At 50.3% G+C, this 18,205-nt stretch overlaps 3 protein-coding genes across 3 annotated transcripts in view; 2 read left to right on the plus strand and 1 right to left on the minus strand.

Moving 5' to 3' along the window:
• Nucleotides 1-18,205, minus strand: part of TSPEAR (thrombospondin type laminin G domain and EAR repeats) — a 105,434-nt gene that overhangs the window by 71,550 nt on the left and 15,679 nt on the right. The window lies entirely within an intron of this gene.
• On the plus strand, nucleotides 5,671-6,513 carry LOC311617304 (uncharacterized protein; the record flags this gene model as incomplete). Its single annotated transcript, XM_084873747.1, has 1 exon — nucleotides 5,671-6,513. One exon carries the CDS (start codon nucleotides 5,671-5,673, stop codon nucleotides 6,511-6,513), a length of 843 nt encoding a protein of 280 aa, XP_084729873.1.
• LOC311617345 (uncharacterized protein) lies at nucleotides 9,190-9,570 on the plus strand (the record flags this gene model as incomplete). The annotated part of the gene is made up of 2 exons (XM_084873787.1): nucleotides 9,190-9,372; nucleotides 9,430-9,570. 2 exons carry the CDS (start codon nucleotides 9,190-9,192, stop codon nucleotides 9,568-9,570), a joined length of 324 nt encoding a protein of 107 aa, XP_084729913.1.

The following is an 18,205-nucleotide window of genomic DNA, read 5'->3' on the forward strand; positions in this document are numbered from 1 at the left end:
AAAAAAAATGTTCAAGTCTGATAATAGCAAACAGGCCTGGAGTGTAGAAGGTACATTTTACAACTTGTAAGTTGCACTTAAGTAACATTGACCAGGAGGATGGAAAACACAGCCCCAGACTGGGACAGGAAATTCGCAATGCACAGACCCCCCTTCCCAGCTCAGTGTTCCGTAACACCGCATTGGGAGCTATTGTGAGAATAGTTACGCCACGGAAATGGGCAAACACCACAAATCGGGGCCTTTTTGGTGTTTTGTTTCACAGGCAGACAGTTATTAAACATTTACCAGCAGACCCTGCACACTGACAACAAAGAACGTGTATTCAGAATAAGTAATACTTTTCTACAATCAAAAAGTACAATAACCCTATTGAACTAAAACAAGCAAATGGCTTGAACAAGCACCCATAAGAAAAGATATTCAAATGTTCAGTGAGCACTTTACTCATCAAAGACCGCAAATTAATGCAACCCCAGTCCCTCACACAAAATAAGTAAGATATGAAAGAATCGACAATACCCCATTTTATACAGGATATACAGTCATTGGAATTTATAAAATTGACTGATGGGAAGGTACATTTCCTTAGACACGCGTTGGGCAGTGTGTATTAAATTAAACTCTTGCCTGTGGCATGACCCAATAATTCTATTGGTGTCTATACTCTGGAATTACTAACTATACTCACCAAAACCAAAATGTACAAGACTTTTCATAACAGCATTATTCATGTTAGCCAAAATCTGGAAATAATGGAAATTTCCATCATTGACACAGAGAATGGATAAAAAACATAAAGCAGGGTTTGAAATGCGATGGTTTACTTCACAGGGGAAAAAAAATAAAGAACTACTGATTCATGCAGCAACATGCATTTATCATAGGCATTTTATTATTATTATTATTTTTTTAAAGTACCGAAACAGGGTGTGCGTCCCCACCTTGGCCCAGATGTCCTGCTGCTGAGCAAACATGTCCCCGAGGGCCAGCCAGCTCCAGGGAGTCTCCCTCTCCAGCACCTAGAAGCCCCTGGAAGCTGGTGACCTCCGGCTTCTCTGGCTCACCCCAGCTGGGTGTGGCTCAGCCCCACTTCCTCTAGCTCAGCCCAGGGGAGGCTGGAAGCTCACGAAGCTCCTCTCCTGGCCACATAGACACGGATGGGCCTGGGTGCCCTGCTGCGCCAGACCACGCTTCCTGGCTCAAGGCCATCACTCTTCTTTGGTCAGGGATGGGCCCTGCCTGATCCTGGTCCCGCACACAGCAGTGTCGCTCAACCTCTGAGCACCAATAAAAACTCTGCTCCCCTCACTGGCCCTACAGGATGACTGCACATATCTGGGGGTGGGCGGGCAGTGGTGAGGCCTGTGCCCTCGGCTGTCGTGATATCACCAGTTTAGGGAAATTTGAGGGGCTTTTGCACGTGACACCTGGAAGCTCATGTCCTCTTCATGCCACCATTCGGCTGTTTGACCACCATCACAGGTCCTGCGGGGTCCTAGCTTTGTTCCGGGCCCAATCCTGTGGGCACTGCCTGGCCTAACACCCAGACTGGCCTCTTAGGATGGCTGGGCACCCCAAGAACTCACACACAGTCATAGACACTGAGACACACATCCTGTGTCCCCACAGGAGCCAGCTACTGGGACACAGTGGGCAGAGACCACACGCAGCCTTCAGAGCTCCACCTGCTGGCTGGGCTGAGGGAGAGCAGGTGGGAAAGGGAAGATGGTGGTGGTGGTGGTGGTGGTGGTGGGGCAATACTGGTATGGAAAGCCCAGAATGTGTGGGAGCGAGTCCAAACCATGAAGTGGGGAGTAGATGTGAACATGTGTGTCCAGATGTAGTCAGATGCAGGTTCACACATTATTGAGCAAATCTGAGGACAGACTCCCGGAACTAGGACTGCAGAGCAAAGTGTGCAGACCCTGGTGATGTGAAGTCACCACACTGCCCACAAGGGGTCCTGGGTCTGAACAATAATAGCACAGGTTGTCCTGGCTGGTGACTCAGTTGGGTGAGTGTCGCTCCCTATACCAGAAGGTTGTGGGTTTAATTCCCCATCAGGGCACATACCTAGGTGCAGATTTGATCAGCAGTTGGGGCACATATAGGAGGCAACTGATTGATGTTTCTCTCTCTCTCTCTCTTTCTCTCTCCCTTTCCTTCTCTTCTTTACTCTCTCTAAAAATCAATAGACAAATGCTCAGTTGAGGATTAATTTTTTTTTTTTAATAGCACAGATTTGCAACATGGAGGCTCACATTTCTCCACCTTTGCCAGTTGGATAAGAAAAAATATTTTCTCATTTCTTTGCCAAGGTGTACATCCTCCCAAAGTGTGGACACAGCGTTATCAATTCATGTATCATACCAGATGGACAGGAATGTATTGAATATTACAAACACCACTGTGAGGGTCCTCACCTATGCCCATGTGCACTAGTGCACATTTTCATGGCGCTTACAATCCTTGACGTGGCATTTCTAGGTCTGAATGTTTGCCAATTTTAAAATCTGGGAGATACTGACAAAAGCCCTTCTAAGGACTTTTCAAAATTGAGCCCACTAAAATATCAGAAAACAGAACATAGGGAACTCTAAGCTCCCCTCCCCAAAGCACTGCAGGTGGGGGGGGGGGGCAGCAGCATTGGCAAAGCTGACAGAATCAGCTGTATCTAACTTCTGGAAAATGGTCAAAGGTTTAAAACAGCCAAGGAAATGCTTTGTCAAGAGAAAAAGCAGGAGCAGCCACATGGAACTACTTTGCAGCAGGTTAGCAGCCCCTGTGCCACCCCATCTCCGCTCAGCAGCAGTCTGACTTTAGCGGCCTGTGCTGCTCCCGGTGAGGCCTGGTGCTGGAGGGAGCACAGCAGACCTGTCCTAAAGGAAGCGTGGCTGTTTGTTTTAACCTTCCTGGTGTCTTGTTGAAGGACTCACACACAGGGCTGGCCTTTATTTCTCCCAACACAGAACTTCCTCAAGGCATAGAGGCATGTGCATGAGCAGTGTTTGTCAAATAAACAAGCTAAGGCACCCGAGGGAAGAATATCAGCTGTGGCAAACAGAAGACACCCCGATAAGCCCAGAATGACAAGCTGGGGAATGAGATGCTTTCAAGAATAAGGTTTTCAAAGCTTCCACCATTTCCTGGGAGTCAAGAAGCTCCGTATGTACATACGAGGGGGTGCGTGCTCAGAAAAGACCTGAGAAGGCCTTAAATGCTCACCTCTGACTGCACTTCAAGCTCTGAGCAAGCAGGAAGTGAAGGCGAAGGCAGAATTATCCAGCTGAGGGTTGAAGGCATGCTCCAACAGAGCCCAGCTAAACAGACGAGGGGGAAATAAAATTGGGGAGATCCAGGTGTTTAAGGAGCTAGCTGTTAAATTACTATCTGACTACTAACAGAGACCACACATGACAAAGAGTACAGTCACTACAAAATAGTTTAAAAGAGTTGCTAAACAAACAAACAAACAAAAAGCCACAACAATCAGCAACAGCATACTATATGGAGGGAAGAGAATATGATGTCAATTATCTACACTAGTAAAAGAGAAAGATGAAAATTGACTGTACCTTTGCGACACCCACCAGCCAATCAGTAGTGGATATGCAAATTAACCTGACAAAGATGGTGGGTTAATTTGCATACACAGACGCCAAGTGGGCAAGACACTTGTGTCATCACCATGGTGACAACACAGGCATTCTCATCACCCCAGCAGCTCCGGGCCTCTAGGCAGCATGGGAAGGCGGAAAAGAGGCTCCAGGTCAGAGCAAAGGCAGAAAGGTGGCTCTGGGCCAGAGCAAAGGTGGTGCCAGCAGCCAGGGGAAGGAAGGCCCATTCTTGCACGAATCTTCATGCATCAGGTCTCTAGACTATATATATATATATATATATATATATATATATATATATATATATATACACATATGCCTAAGTGACCAGCCAACCCACCAGTAGCTATGAAGCACACTGACACCAGGGAGCGGGCAGTTAATGCAGGAGCAGAAACCACAAGCATGGAAACATGGAACAGGCTGATGAATTTCAGAGGGAAAGGGGAAGAGGGAGGGGGGAAAGAGATTATACAAAGATCTTATATGCTTACTAGAGGCCTGGTGCATAGATTTGTGCATCGGTGGGGTTCCTTGTCCTGGCCTGTGGGGATTGGGCCAAAACCGGCTCTCCGACATCCTCCAAGGGGTCCTGGATTGCAAGAGGGTGCAGACCAGGCTGAGGGACCTCACTGGTGTCCCTCCACAAACCCGTGTACCAGGCCTCTAGTCACATTATAATACTCAAAATGTTTTCAAAAAAAATTACAAGGCATGTAAAGTCCAGAAATTCAACTTACTAGACAAAGCCTTTACGTCAACTTTATTAATATACTCTAAGAGTTCATGACAACCATGGACAAAGAGTTAAGAGAAACCAAGAGAATTATGTCTAACCAAATATAGTGTATCAATAAAGAGACAGAAATACAAAAAGGAACCAAATGAAAATTCAGAGTTGAAAAGTACAATAACTGAACCGAAAACTTCACTAGCGGGTCTGAATGGCACATTTGAGCAGGCAGAAGAAAGAGTTAGAGAGAGTGAAGATAGGTCAGCTGAAATACTGTAGTCTGAGGAGTGGATAGAATAAATGAAATGAAGATAAATGAATAGAGATTAAGGCACCTGTGGGACACCATCAAGCACAACAACATATATAATACAAAATGGAGTCCCAGGAAGATGAGGGAGAGAAAAGAGCAGAAAAAAATTGTAAGAAATAGCAGCCAAACCCTGGCTGAATGGCTCAGTTGGTAGAAACCATGCACCAAAAGGTGCAGGTTTGACTTCCAATCAGGGCACGTACTTAGACTGCAGGTTTGATCCCTGCTCAGGGCATGTATGAGAGACAATCAATCAATGTTTCTCTCGCATATCAATGTTTCTTTCTCTCTCTTCCTCTCTCTCTAAAAGTCAATAAAACTTGAGTGATGATTTAAAAAATAAATAAGTAATGGCCCAAAACTTCCCAAATTTGATGAAACATAGGACTCTGCATCCAAGAAGCTCAATAAACTCGGGCCAGGCCTGCTGGAAGTTGCCTCTCCTCGGAGACAGGAGGTCCTTCCCTGTCCTCAGCCTCCTCACCCTCGCAGCCCTCAGCCCTCGGCCGAAACCATGGAAGTTTACAGGCCCACCCAGGAAGGGCCTGCCCTCAGGTCGCCTTTCCCTCAGAAAAGGCCAGGACTTTTCCACTTCTTTTCCAGTCACAGGCCAGGCCTCCAGCCCAGGTGAGGGCACCCCAGGGCCCAGCTGCCACCAGGTGCCCTCCAGGTGGAAACCAAAGGGTCAGCCAAGGAGAAGCTGTGGCTTCCTTCCAGTTATTCCTGCAGAGGTCAGACTTAGGCCAGGGAAACCAGCCCTGTCCAGGATAGGCAAATATTTATGATCTTAGCAAGAACATCTCATGACAGAGGACCGACCATAATGAAGGTGCTCACAGTGCAAACACCAACAAGGAAGGGAGGGCGTGGGGAGCCTCCTGCTGGGACAACACAGGCACCCAGGGCGGGGTATAAAAGCTGGACAGTTCCAGCACCTCGCACACTCACTCACCTTCACCCACTCTCACACCTCCTCCCAGCTTACCTCAGCCGCACCATCCACCATGGCTGCCTCCACCCTGTCCGTCTGCTCCAGCAACCTGAGCTATGGCAACCGCGCCTGCCTGCCCGGGTCTGGTGACGCCTGCACCGACTCCTCCTGGCAGGTGGACGACTGTCCAGAGAGCTGCTGTGAGCCCTCCTGCTGCCAGCCCACCTGCTGTGTCCCCAGCTGCTGCCAGCCTTCCTGCTGCACCCCCAGCTGCTGCACCCCCAGCTGCTGTGCCCTGGTCCCCACCCAGACCCTCATCTGCACCCCAATGAGCTGCATGTCCAGCCCCTGCCAATCAACCTGCACCAGCTCCTGCACCAGCTCCTGCATGCCCTCATGCTGCCAGCAATCTAGCTGCCAGCCCTCCTGCTGCACCTCGTCCCCCTGCCAGCAGGCCTGCTGTGTGTCCATCTGCTATAAGCCAGTGTGTTGTAGGCCTGTCTGTTGCAAACCTGTCTGCTGCACACCCGTCTGCTGCAAGCCCCTGTGCTGTGAGCCCGTCTGCTCTGGGGCCTCCTCGAGCTGCCAGCCCACCTCCTGCACCTCATCCTGCTGCAGACCCTCCTCCTGCGTATCCCTCATCTGCCGTCCTGTGTGCAGACCTGCCTGCTGTGTGCCCACCTCCTCCTGCTGTGGCCCTGCCTTCTCATGCCAGCCCAGCTGCTGCTCCTCATCCTGCTGCAGACCCTCCTCCTGCGTGTCCCTCATCTGCCGCCCCGTGTGCAGACCTGCCTGCTGTGTACCCACCTCCTCCTGCTGTGGCCCCACCTCCTCCTGTCAGCCCATCTGCTGCCGCCCATCCTCCAGCATGTCCGTGCTCTGCCGCCCCGTGTGCTCCCGCCCGGCCTGCTGCTGAGCAGCTCCATCTTCTGCCTCTCAGCTGCTGTCCTTGCTCCTGAGCACAGTTTTCCTCTCCCCAGAGCCACTCTACTGGTACCAGCCCTCCTCCTCCACCCTCTTCTGGTACCAGCCCTCCTCCTCCACCCTCTGCTGGTGCCAGCCCTCCCTCTCCCGTCGGTGGACCCACAGTCATTGCCTAATGCAGAAGTGAACGTGCCCCCATCCCTTTTTGAGGAGAGATGACCCACAAACCCCTCACTGGGGTGGACTTGGGGCCCCGGAGCCTCCTCTGCAGGCCTGGTGGCGTGCTTTCCACATGACAAGAGCCAATGGCTAAATCAATAAAATGTTTGTGTGCCAGGAAATGTGTTTGCTTTCTCCTTCCTGGGCCCCCTGCGCCACTCCCAACCTGGGCTCTGGGTGCTCCGCCTGGCGGGAGCCAGACAATAAAGACGTGCTCCCCACCCCAAGTTCAAAGATCTGAAAGGGAGCCACCTGCACGCTCCTCTCCCTTCCTGACCCAGCGGCCCACCCTCCCTGCAGTGGGCAGCCCTCCCCGCAGTGGGCAGCCCTCCAAGGCGGGGCCAGGAGGTGGGTGTGGGTGCTGGAGGCATGGACCCTGAGTGGACATGGGCTCCTGCCCACATCCATTCCCCTGCCCGTCCAGGTGAAGGGGAGTTGGGAGCAGCAGACACCCTGTTGGTCAGGCGCTGTGTGACAGTGTCCCCTACAGGGGGACCACCACGGCCTGGGGCAGACACAGCCAGCATCTGTGCTGGAGGGTCCATGGGTGGGAGAACTAAGGGTGATGCTGCCGGAGAGTCCCCACGGCCCGGATGACCTGGGACCAGGACAAGGTGGGCGCACAAGCCAAGGGAGAGCCTGGGGGAGGACAGCCCTGAACAGGGGCCCTGCTGCTAAGCAGGGTTCTCCTCCTCTTCCCGCTTTGTGTGCCTCTTCCTGGTGGAAGTGACCCCGTTCAGGAAATCCTAATGGCCCTATGATTTCTGGAACCAGAGCCCAGATTGGATAGTGAAGGGCCATGGTTAGGGGATAGGGGACCCAGCAATGATTTCCAAGGTCCTCCCCCATTTTAAATACTGTCCTCTGTCCACGTAAGCACAGTCACTGCTGCCCTGGGGGTCCCCCGCTTAGATCTGGAAACTCAGTGATTCAGCTGTCTCCCCAATGCTGCTGGGCTCCCCAGCGGGAGCATGAGGACCACGTCACCCCAGTAACAACAGTAACGGGTCTGGCTTGGTGCCAGGTCTGTGCTGTGTTTTACACGAACTGTCGCATAATTGATGACTTATCCATCTGCACTATTCCAGAATAGGTGACGTGTGCCCGCCCCATCGCCGCAGACAGAGAAGCAGGCGTGCGAAATGGCTGTTTCACTCTGGAGTCCATTGTACCAAGAAACGCTGGGGCTTTGAGGTTCTGAGATCCTCTCATCTATGAGTTAGGTTTTTTACATCAAATTTGGGGATTTTGTCTATATGTCTTCAAGACATCCATGTCTCAATGGCATTCTCCTCTTGGGTTAAAAGTACCTCTATGTTAGTTGTGTTTTTGTTTTTTTGTGTTTTTTTTTTGTTTGTTTGTTTTTTACGTTCTCTCAGAGGCCCTTTTCTTAGTTCTTTTCCCTCTTCTTCAGATTAGAGACTTTCTACTGAGAGTCTTCGAGTTCACCAACTCTTTCTTCTCCATCAGCTCGGGTGGCATGCCCTAAATCGGTCACCTGCACCTGTGCCCTAGCACAGACTCTGGGACTCCCCATCACTCCCAAGCACGCCCATTTCCGCAGCAGTGCCCTCACACTCCCGGGTGCCTCTGCCTGGGCACTGCCCTTCCATCACCCACTGCAGCTCAACATCGCCTCTTCACGGAGGCCCAGCCACCTGCCAGCCCCCTCACTCCCTGTCTGCTGCCCGTTCTCCTCCTGGAATTACTTTGTGCATGAATTTCTCCATCCTCTCCTTTACTTCTTGCCCTGGAAGGCTCTGAGGCCAGGTGGCTCCCCTGCCTGCACGCGGGGTGGGCTACTTGTCGCACAAACAAGTCAATGTCTGCCTAGATCTTGGGCAAACTCTCTGCGAAGGGCAGATGGTGAGCATTCCCGGCTTTGCTGCCACAAGGTCTCTCCCAACTGCTCAGCAGCCTGCGCCTCAGCAGCCCCAGACAGATGCGGGGACACAGACATGGCTGCGCCCACAAAGCTTTTATTCACATGTGGGCAGCAGCCAGCTCCTTCCTGCGGACTGCAGCTTGCAGAGCCACTTCAATGCTTCCTGTGCGGGACACACGCTCAGCCTGCATGACTGCCCCAGTCTTCTCTGCGGGCAGGAGACACCAGCGGCCAGAAGGACACGGTTCTCTGAGCGAGCCAGGCGCTCCGTGCACAGGAATGGCCTGGAGGAACCCCAGGAGCCCACATGGTCAAACCAGAACTCCCTGTTTACAGAGGGGCCCTGCCTCGGAGCCAAGCTTGTTTACGTGGAGCCTCACACAGGAGCGCGCGTCCCAGGAAAGAAGGTGCTGGAAACACGGAGGAAGCAGCCGTGGGGAAACAGGAGGAAGTCAACAGTCGTGCTTCTGTGTTGCAGGGTATAAAGCCTAGGTATAAAGGCCTCCAAGGAAGGAGCCCGCAGACATCTCCGCCCTCACTCCCACCCAGCCAGCCCTCGACAACATGTGCGACACCAGCTGCCACACAGGCGGCCAGGCTGGCTGCTGCTCGCCCCGCCCTTGCCAGTCCTCCATGTGCCTGCCCGTGAGCTGCAGGCCCACTGTGTGCATGGCCTCCTCCTGCCAGTCCTCCATGTGCTTGCCCGTGAGCTGCAAGCCAGCTGTGTATGTACCTGTGAGGTGCCAGGTGCCCTGCTGGCCTGTGAGCTGCAGGCCCACTGTGTGCATGGCTCCCTCCTGCCAGTCCTCCGTGTGCCTGCCCGTGAGCTGCAAGCCCCAGGTCGTGTGTGTGGCCTCCTCCTGCCAGTCCTCTGGGTGCGCCCAGCCCTCCTGCCCCGCTCTGGTCTGCAGACCCATCTCTGGTGGCGCCCCTTCCTGCTGCTGACCACAAGTCTCCGACCCAGCTGCTCCCCGTGCAGATGGGTCACACCCGCACCTCCCACAGCCAGTCCCCAGCGCCTCCAGGTTCTGCCCGTGGCAGAGAAAAAGCACATTGGACAAGCCCTTTGAACTCCAGGACGAGAAGGCGGCAGGGCAATCTGGATCCTACATGGCCCTGGGCAGCCCCTGAGGGCTCCAGCAGGAAACCCCACCCGGTGTGAGGCAAATAAACCATGCTTTCTCCACACAGGTGTGCCTCTTTTTTCTCCTTCACATATCTTAAAGTTTCTTCTTTGAAGGTGAATACCTGCCTAAGCACAGCCACACCTCCTCAAAGAACTCTCTCCAGAAAGCCCAGCTAAAAGCGGGGGTGTCCTCAGTGGATGGGGGTGTCCTCCGTGGGTGGAGGGGTGGGGGAAGGTGTCGTTCCCAAGGCTGCCACCCAAGACACTGTCAACAGGGCAGAGGAAAAACTTCTCTCCAGCTGAGAGGGATGGAAAACAGTCCTGGGCCCTGGGTCATATAGGGTACCCTAAAGAATTGCTACAACAGGGGTGATAAGAACCAAGATAGCAGCATAGGTAAATGCCTGTACTTGCCTCCTCCCACAACCACATCACAATTACAATTGAAATACGGAACAACCATCCTTCAGAACCACCTGAAAGCTGGCTGAATGGAAGTCCTACAACTAGAGAAGTAAAGGAGAAAGCACGGTGAGACTAGTTGGAGGGGAGCCCGAGCTGAGCAGCTGGCACAGCACCCACGTGTGCCCGTTTTTCGATGAGGAGGGAGATTGTCTCGGTGGAGGCTGCCGGAGAAGGGAAAGGAGTCCCAGCCCCACATCAGACTCCCATCCCAGGGCCCCAGAGCTGGGAAGAAAAGTCCCCATAAGTACAGGCTGTAACAACCAGCAGGAATTGTGGCTGAGAGACATGGAGGCTGCTGGAGACCCAGCTATTCCTATTAAAGGGCTGGCGCACAAACTTACCGGGACTCAACACCAGTGAGCTCCAGCACCAGGTGGCTCTGGGGGACCCAGACACATACGGGGAGGAACTGGCATCTGGGCAGGAACCCAGGGGTGGCTCTCTTCCAGACAGGGGTGCTCACAGGTTCATTGTTCCCACGCTGGGGTCTCCTGTATCGCAGGGCTGACTGGCAGCCGTATCAGCGTGGCCCATGCTGCTTGTTCTGCCCAATCCAATTTGAAGCCCACCCGAGTAGTATGCAGCAGCTTTTCCGAATGAGTAGCCTGTCCTTGCTCAGGCTTCGCTAAAATCTCTTAAATAAGCTGCAGCTGGTGGCAGCCCCAAACCTACCAATAAAAGGTCCAAGACCTGGAACTAGCATCAGCCTGCCTTGCTTCACAGCTGGGCCTTGAATCCTGCACAGCAGCTCTCCCACTGTAGTTGCAGCTGGTCCTCCCAGCCAAATTGGCCTTGAGGTCAACTCCTCCCAGAGACGCCAACAGCAATCAAGGCTCAACAATAAAACTGTGCGCACAGCCCACGCAAGGGTGCATCTAGTGTGCCTAGCTGTGGTGACTGAGGAGACTGAGCCAATGGGCCCTACAAGACACCTACTATACAAGGCCACTCTACCAATTTCAGGAGATATAGTAGCTCTACCCAATACACAGAAACAAACACAGGGAAGCAGCCAAAATGAGGGGACAAAGAAACCTCACAAATGGAAGAAATGGAAGCAAGCAAACTATTGGATACAAAGTTCAAAACCATGGTTATAAGGTTACTCAAGGATCTTCATGAGACTTTCAAGGATCTTAGTGAGAATGTCAAAGACATGAAAGAAGACCAGTCAGAAATTAAGCATACACTAACTGAAATAAAGAACAATGTATATGGCTTCAATAGTAGAATAGAGGATTCTTTTTTTTTTTTTTAATAAGTTTTTATGGTTCATATTATTACAAATGTTCCTTTTTTTCCCCCCACCATTGCTCTCCTCCACCAGGTTCCCACCCCACCCTCTGCCCTTTCCCCACTCCCCATTGTCCTCATCCATAGGTGCACAGTTTATGTTCAGTCTCTTCCCACGCCCCCCTCTCCCCTTTTCCCCAAGAATCATCAGTTCACTCCCCTTCCATACCTCTGATTCTATTATATTCAACAGTTACTATTGTTCATCAGAATTTTTTTTTAATTTCCTTGGTTTTTAGATTCACTTGTTGATAGTTATGTATTTGTTGTTCAGAATTTTTATCTTTGTTTACTTTCTCTTCTGAAAGAACCCCCTTCAGCAATTCATATAATTCTGGTTTGGTGGTGATGAACTCCTTTAGCTTTTTTTTATTAGTGAAGCTCTTTATCTGACCTTCGATTCTGAGTGATACAATAGCTTTGCTGGATAGATTACCTTTGGCTGTAGGTTCTTACTATTCATCACCTTGAATATTTCTTGCCATTCCCTTCTGGCCTGCATGGTTTCTGTTGAGAAGTCAGCTGACAGTCGTATAGGTGCTCCTTTATAGGTAACTACCTTCTTTGCTCTTGCTTCTTTTAATATTCTCTCTTTGTCTTTTGCTCTTGGAATTTTAATTATGAGGTGTCTTGGTGTGGTCCTCTTTGGATTCCTTTTGTTTGGAGTTCTGTGCGCTTCCTAGACTTGTAAGTCTAATTCTTTCACCAGGTGGGGGAAGTTTTCTGTCACTATTTCTTTCAGTATGTTTTCGATATCTTGCTCTCTCTCATCTTCTGGGACCCCCATAATTCTGATGTTGGTTCGCTTGAAGTTGTCCCAGAGGTTTCTTACATTATTTTCAATTTTCTGGATTCTCTTGCCTTCTAGCTTCTGTGGAGGAGTGTCTTCTGGCTCTTTATGTTCCAAATCTTTGACTTGATTCTTGCGATCTGTTTTTAGGACTCTGTAAAATATGTTTTATTTCAGACAATGTATTCTTTATTTCTTGTTGATCCCTTATCATTTCTTGTTGATCCTTTATCATTTCTTGTTGACTCCTTATTAATTCTAGTTGATCTCTTTTCATATCCTCATAGGTCTTATCCATCTTTTCTAGGAAATTCTTGAAAAACCTTATAAGCGTAGATTTGAACTCTATATCCAGACGCTTTTTGTCCTCCATTTCTTTCGTTTGTGATCTATTTTGTTGTTGCATTTCGCAGTTACAGATGGGACAGGGTTTCAGGGTGGAGCCTGCAGCTTTGGCTTCTGTCAGCCCCGCCCTATGCGGGTCCTTTAGTGCTCGCTGCAGGCGCCTCTGAGAGAAAGGTGCCCTTGATTTTCGCCTGCTGCCAAACAGTCTATGCTCTCCCCCAATGAGCCTGGTATTGGGGTTCAGTTCAGTTGGAAGTGGAGTTGGAGGTGGCATTCAGAGCAGTCTGGAGCCCCAGTCTCCTTCCGGCCAGGGCAATCCCGCGACACAGCCGACCGTCCCTTCTCTGGGTGCAGTGTGCGCGCCTCCGGGACCTCCTTTCGCGGCTTCCCCGGAGTCCCGCCTTACAGCCCGGCTCCCTATGGCTGAGCCTGGGTCCCCGGGGTCTGGCCTAGAACTGGGGTTCAGAGCAGTCGGGGGCCCAGCACAGTCGGAGTTTTATCTCCTTTCCGCTAGGGAACGCCCGCCAGGCACTCCGCCTCCCCCTCCTCTCTGGCTCCGTCCTCTCCGCGCGCCGTGTCTCCGTACCTTGGGCTTTTCCAACTCCTCCGAGCCTCCTTCTGGTTTTCTCCTTGCTTCTCGCTGTAGAATTTCCAGTCAGTCAACCTTCCTGTAGTTCTGGGCAATGTCCATTTTATATTTTAGTTGTATTTTATTGAAATTGTTGTGTGCGGCTGCGGCTAGGTGTTCACCTGGGCGCAGCCATCTTGGATCTCTAGAGTAGAGGATTCTAAGATTCAAATCAACGATTTGGGATATGAGGAAGCAAAAAACACCCAATCAAAAGAGAGAGAAAAAAGAATAAAAATATGAGGAAAGTATAAGAAGCATCTAGGACACATGTGTCAAACACAAGGCCCGCGGGCCAAATCCAGCCCGCCAGGCCTTGCAATGTGGCCCGCACCGCGCTGTCATCACTACACTCCGCTGTCAGTTTATGACATTGTCAGTTTATGACTGTTCAGTAAACCATTCGGCCCGAGATTTAGGCTGGATTTTAGATTTTGGCCCCTTCTCTGATTGAGTTTGACACCCCTAATCTAGGACAACCTCAAGTGTACCAACATTTGCATTATGGGAATGCCAAAAGGAAAAGAGAGAGAGCAAGATATTAAAAACCTATTTGAAGAAATAATGACAGAAAACTTCTCCTACCTGGTGAAAGAAATAGGCTTACAAGTCCAGAAAGCACAGAGTCCCAAATAAGAGGAACCCAAAGAGCCTCAAACCAAGACACATCATAATTAAAATGCCAAGAGCAAAAGATAAAGAGAGAATCTTAAAAGCAGCAAGAGAAAAGCAGTTAGTTATCTACAAGGGAGCACCCATATGACTGTCAGCTGACTTCTCAACAGAAACTTTGCAGGCCAGAAGGTAGTAGCAAGAAATATTCAAAGTGATGACTAGTAAGGACCTACAACCAAGATTACTCTACCCAGCAAAGTTCTCATTTAGAATTGAGAGTCAGATAAAGAGCTCCACAAACAAGAAAAAGCTAAAGGAGTTCATCACCACCAAGCCAATATTATATGAAATGTTGGAGGGTATTATTTAAGAAGAGGGGGGAAAAAAGAGGAAGAGGATGGGGAAGAACGGAAAAACTATGAACAATAAAATGGCAACAAATACATATCTATCAACAATCAAATCTAAAAATCAAAATAAATGAACAAAAAATCAAATGAAAAAAAATTAACTGAATGGGTGAATAAGATGGAATCAGAGGCATGGAAGAGAGAGGGATAGAGAGCTAGAAACATTGATGAGAGAGAAACATCGATCAGCTGCCTCCTGCACACCCCCTGCTGGGAATGTGCCCGCAACCAAGGTACATGCCCTTGACCGGAATCGAATCTGGGACCCTTCAGTCGGCAAGTTGACGCTCTATCCACTGAGCCAAACTGGTTTCGGCTGCGTGGGCTTTCTTTATTGAACTGGCTTCATGGGGCACCCAACACAGAAACAGGGACGTGACATCAGCAATAACAGCCAACAGTGGACAGGTTGCCAAGACCCCAGGCCTGGGTAATAAAGGCCACCCCCAGGGAGGAGCCTCCAGGCCAGCCCCAGCCCAGCCCCACACCACCATGTGCCACGCTAGCAGCTCCCAGGTCTAACCCCCTGCCTCGGGCCCTCCGTCCCTGTCCCTGCCTGCTGCTCTCTCATGGGCTGTGGGATCTCCTGCTGCTTCCCCCTCCCTTGTGTGCTGTGCTGTCCCGCGGATGGGTCGGCCACCCCCTTCCAGCCTGCCAGCAGCCAGGACTCCTGCCAGCCCGCCATGTGCGAGACCTCCTCCAGTGTCCCAATGGCCTGCCTGCCTGTCTTCTGCTGCACCCCTGATTGCTTCTGATGCTGTGACTGGCACTCCGGCTCTCCCTGGTCACAGACAGCTGAGCTGTGCCCTGCACGGGGACACCCTCTCCAGCCACCATAGCTGGTCTCTGGTGAATGACCACCGTCTTTGCATGGCTCCTACTGGATGACTGAACCAGGAACCCCCCAATGGCTGGTTAAGACACTGATTCACCTGGCATTCTCTCTGGAAATCTCCGTTAGCACCCTCCTCTGGGGCGAGAAGGGGTGGTACAGCCTCCAAAATGAGGGTCTGGGATGAAGGGCTGGGGCTGGCCCATCCTCAGGAGGATGGTGAGTGAGCCAGAGCCTGGTGCCCACCTCTGTCCTGCCTGCAGGCTGCTAGCATGCCTTCTGCCCTGGGCCACTCAGGGTCAGGGCCGCCCCCGGGAGACAGACACTGAGACAGCCCAGCCATGACCCCCTCCGTTCCCAGCAGCTCCCTTCTCCCACCAACCGGCTTTCGGAAGAGAAGTGGCACATTCTCTGAATACAGCACTGACGGGTTCCTCAGCCAGTTCCCTGAGCAGCATGCTGGCATGCTGGCCTCTGCCACCAGCTGGCTGGGATGCTCATGGCCATGGCTCCCTAAACGATAAAGAGCAGGACGCCAGGCCCTCATGTCTGACCACATTTCCCACGCACCTCTGCACTGGCCCGGGGCAGACAGCCGTGAACTAGGACGGCTGAACCCAGGCCCATCCAGTGGGGGGCAAGGTGACTCTCAGTGACCACACAGGTCAGGGTGAATGTCCAGCTGCAGCGGAACAGAGGAGCCCGCCCTCCTGGGTGGTCTGTCATCCTGCCCCTCACTCAGCCTGCAGTCTAGCATGGTGTCTCGCACACTGTTGGACTCACAGCCTTCTCCTTCCCCTTTCCCTCATGGAGACTGGCATCTGTCTTGTCAGGGGGCTCAGTGCTGCGCTGTCTGGAGGAGCTGGGTGTGAATTGCAGCTCTGCCATCTACATAGCCACCTGGGGCACAGTCTGCCTCTCCGTAACCTCCGGGTCCCCGCCTGGCATGGCTAAGAATGTGCCCGGCACTGGCTCAGTCAGACACCATTTAGAAGGAGCAGAACACAGTTCCTGGAACGCATTCTCTAGAGCAGTGATTCCCAAAGTGGTCTATATCGACCCCCAGGGGTCTATGACAACCTGCAAGGGGTCTACGTCAGCGAAAAAAAAATTGGGGGGTCCATGAAATGAAAATGGGGGTCCACGATAGTGGATCTCAACATACACTGATAGTACCTATTTACTTACATCATATTATCTTATAATATAAAAACATATAAATTATTTATAAAAGTACCTATGAAGTAAACAATTTATTATATATGTTTATAAAATTGTGTAAGTTGTAGGATAAAAACCTGCACATAATGATATACCAGTATCATCTTGTTACAAGCATACGCGCAGTAAACATTCTTGCCAATTTTTGTCTCAAAGCTTCGCGAACTTGCACCGACTTGTTCAATTCGTCACTCTATAAATATGAATGTGAGAAAAATACGTTCATTCGTTTCCTGAATCTTGAATAGGAAAGCGCTGAGAAAATATTTAAAAAAATATAAACTGGTAGTTTATCATACAAATTATAGTGAATTAGTGTTATTTTGTTTGAGAATGCCGGAGAAAAGTAGGTACATTATTTTTTATTAAATTTTAACACTAAACTTCACTACAGTTAGAAATTTACAAAAAAATCAATATCAGGTAAGTAGGGGGTCTACCCAAAACCGAAAAACATGGCAAGGGGTCTACGGCACAAACAAGTTTGGGAACCTCTGCTCTAGAGGCATGCACACCTCCAATCTGAGCTTTTCAGAGTTAACATACATAACGCAAGAACCTCACATGTGAGCCCACAACCCCAAACACAAAACACATGAGAGCGTGTACGCACACAAGCCACAGGTCCTAAGAATAACAGATGTGCCCTAGCCAGTTTGGCTCAGTGGATAGAGCATCGGCCTGTGGAACGAAGTGTCCCAGGTTTGATTCCGGTCAAGGGCACATGCCTGGGTTGTGGGCTCGGTCCAACCTGCAGGAGGCAGTCAATCAATGATTTCCTCTTGTCATTAATGTTTCTCTCTTCTCCCTTCCTCTCTGAAATCAATAAAAATATATATTTTTTTAAAAAGAACAACAGACCTGAAAGGGAAATACTACCCAGCCATTGATGCAATAAGGGAGACACAGCCCTAACCTTTAGTCTGATGGAGAAGGCATAGCCCCAAATCCCAGCTTGGTGGGGAAGACATGGCTGGAATCCCCAAGGTCCCAAGGACTCCATGTGGTGGGAATTTTGATCACAGAATTGTAAATCGGTTTGCTTAAGAACAAAAAATAGAATGGGAAGCATAAGGGACAAGATATACCCTTTAGAAAGATATACTGGAGAGAATCAAATACAACTTCTAAAGCTAAGATATGTAAAATCATTGAAATAAAACCCACTGCCTGGGTGAGATGGAAGATTAGACAGGCTGCATGGAATTTGCATAAATTCAAATGCTGACCTAAAAATGTTATATAAAAACAAGATATTTTTTAAAAATTAAAAAGTGGCTAAGAGACTTGGAAGATAGAAAAGGTTCAATATTCACTTAAATGACATTCCAGAGGAAGCGGCCAGAGAGACCTGGGGAAAGGCAGCATTCAGGAATGTAGATCGTTTTCCGGAAATGAGGAAAACATGTACCTCCGAGTCACAAAGCACAACACACGTGAGAATAAAAAGAAATGCCGAGGTCCACGCAGCAGAAACCAGAGCACTCACGAGAGAGAACTTGTTGAAAGGAACCAGAGAAAGGAACCTAGAATTAACATATGACCCGGAAATCCCTCTCCTGAGTTAATACACAAAAGAACTGAAAAGGGGACTCAACTCGTCCTTGCAACCTTATTCTCAGTAGCCAAGAAGTACAGACAGCCCAAGTGTCCATCGGGAGGAATGGATAAACACCATGGGGATGGCCATACAGTGGAATATAATTCAACCATGAAAATACAAGAACTCCTGACATTATGCTAAGGCCACATTCCAGGGGCCTCCTACTGGCCATACCCCAACTTGGCTCAGAATCCCTTCAGGTGCCCAGGACCCCCATCATCTGAAACCCCTTTCATCTCCAAGTCCCTGGCC

The sequence above is a fragment of the Pipistrellus hanaki genome (genome assembly GCF_964339955.1).
Source record: "Pipistrellus hanaki genome assembly, chromosome: 2".
Taxonomy (NCBI): Eukaryota; Metazoa; Chordata; class Mammalia; order Chiroptera; family Vespertilionidae; genus Pipistrellus; species Pipistrellus hanaki.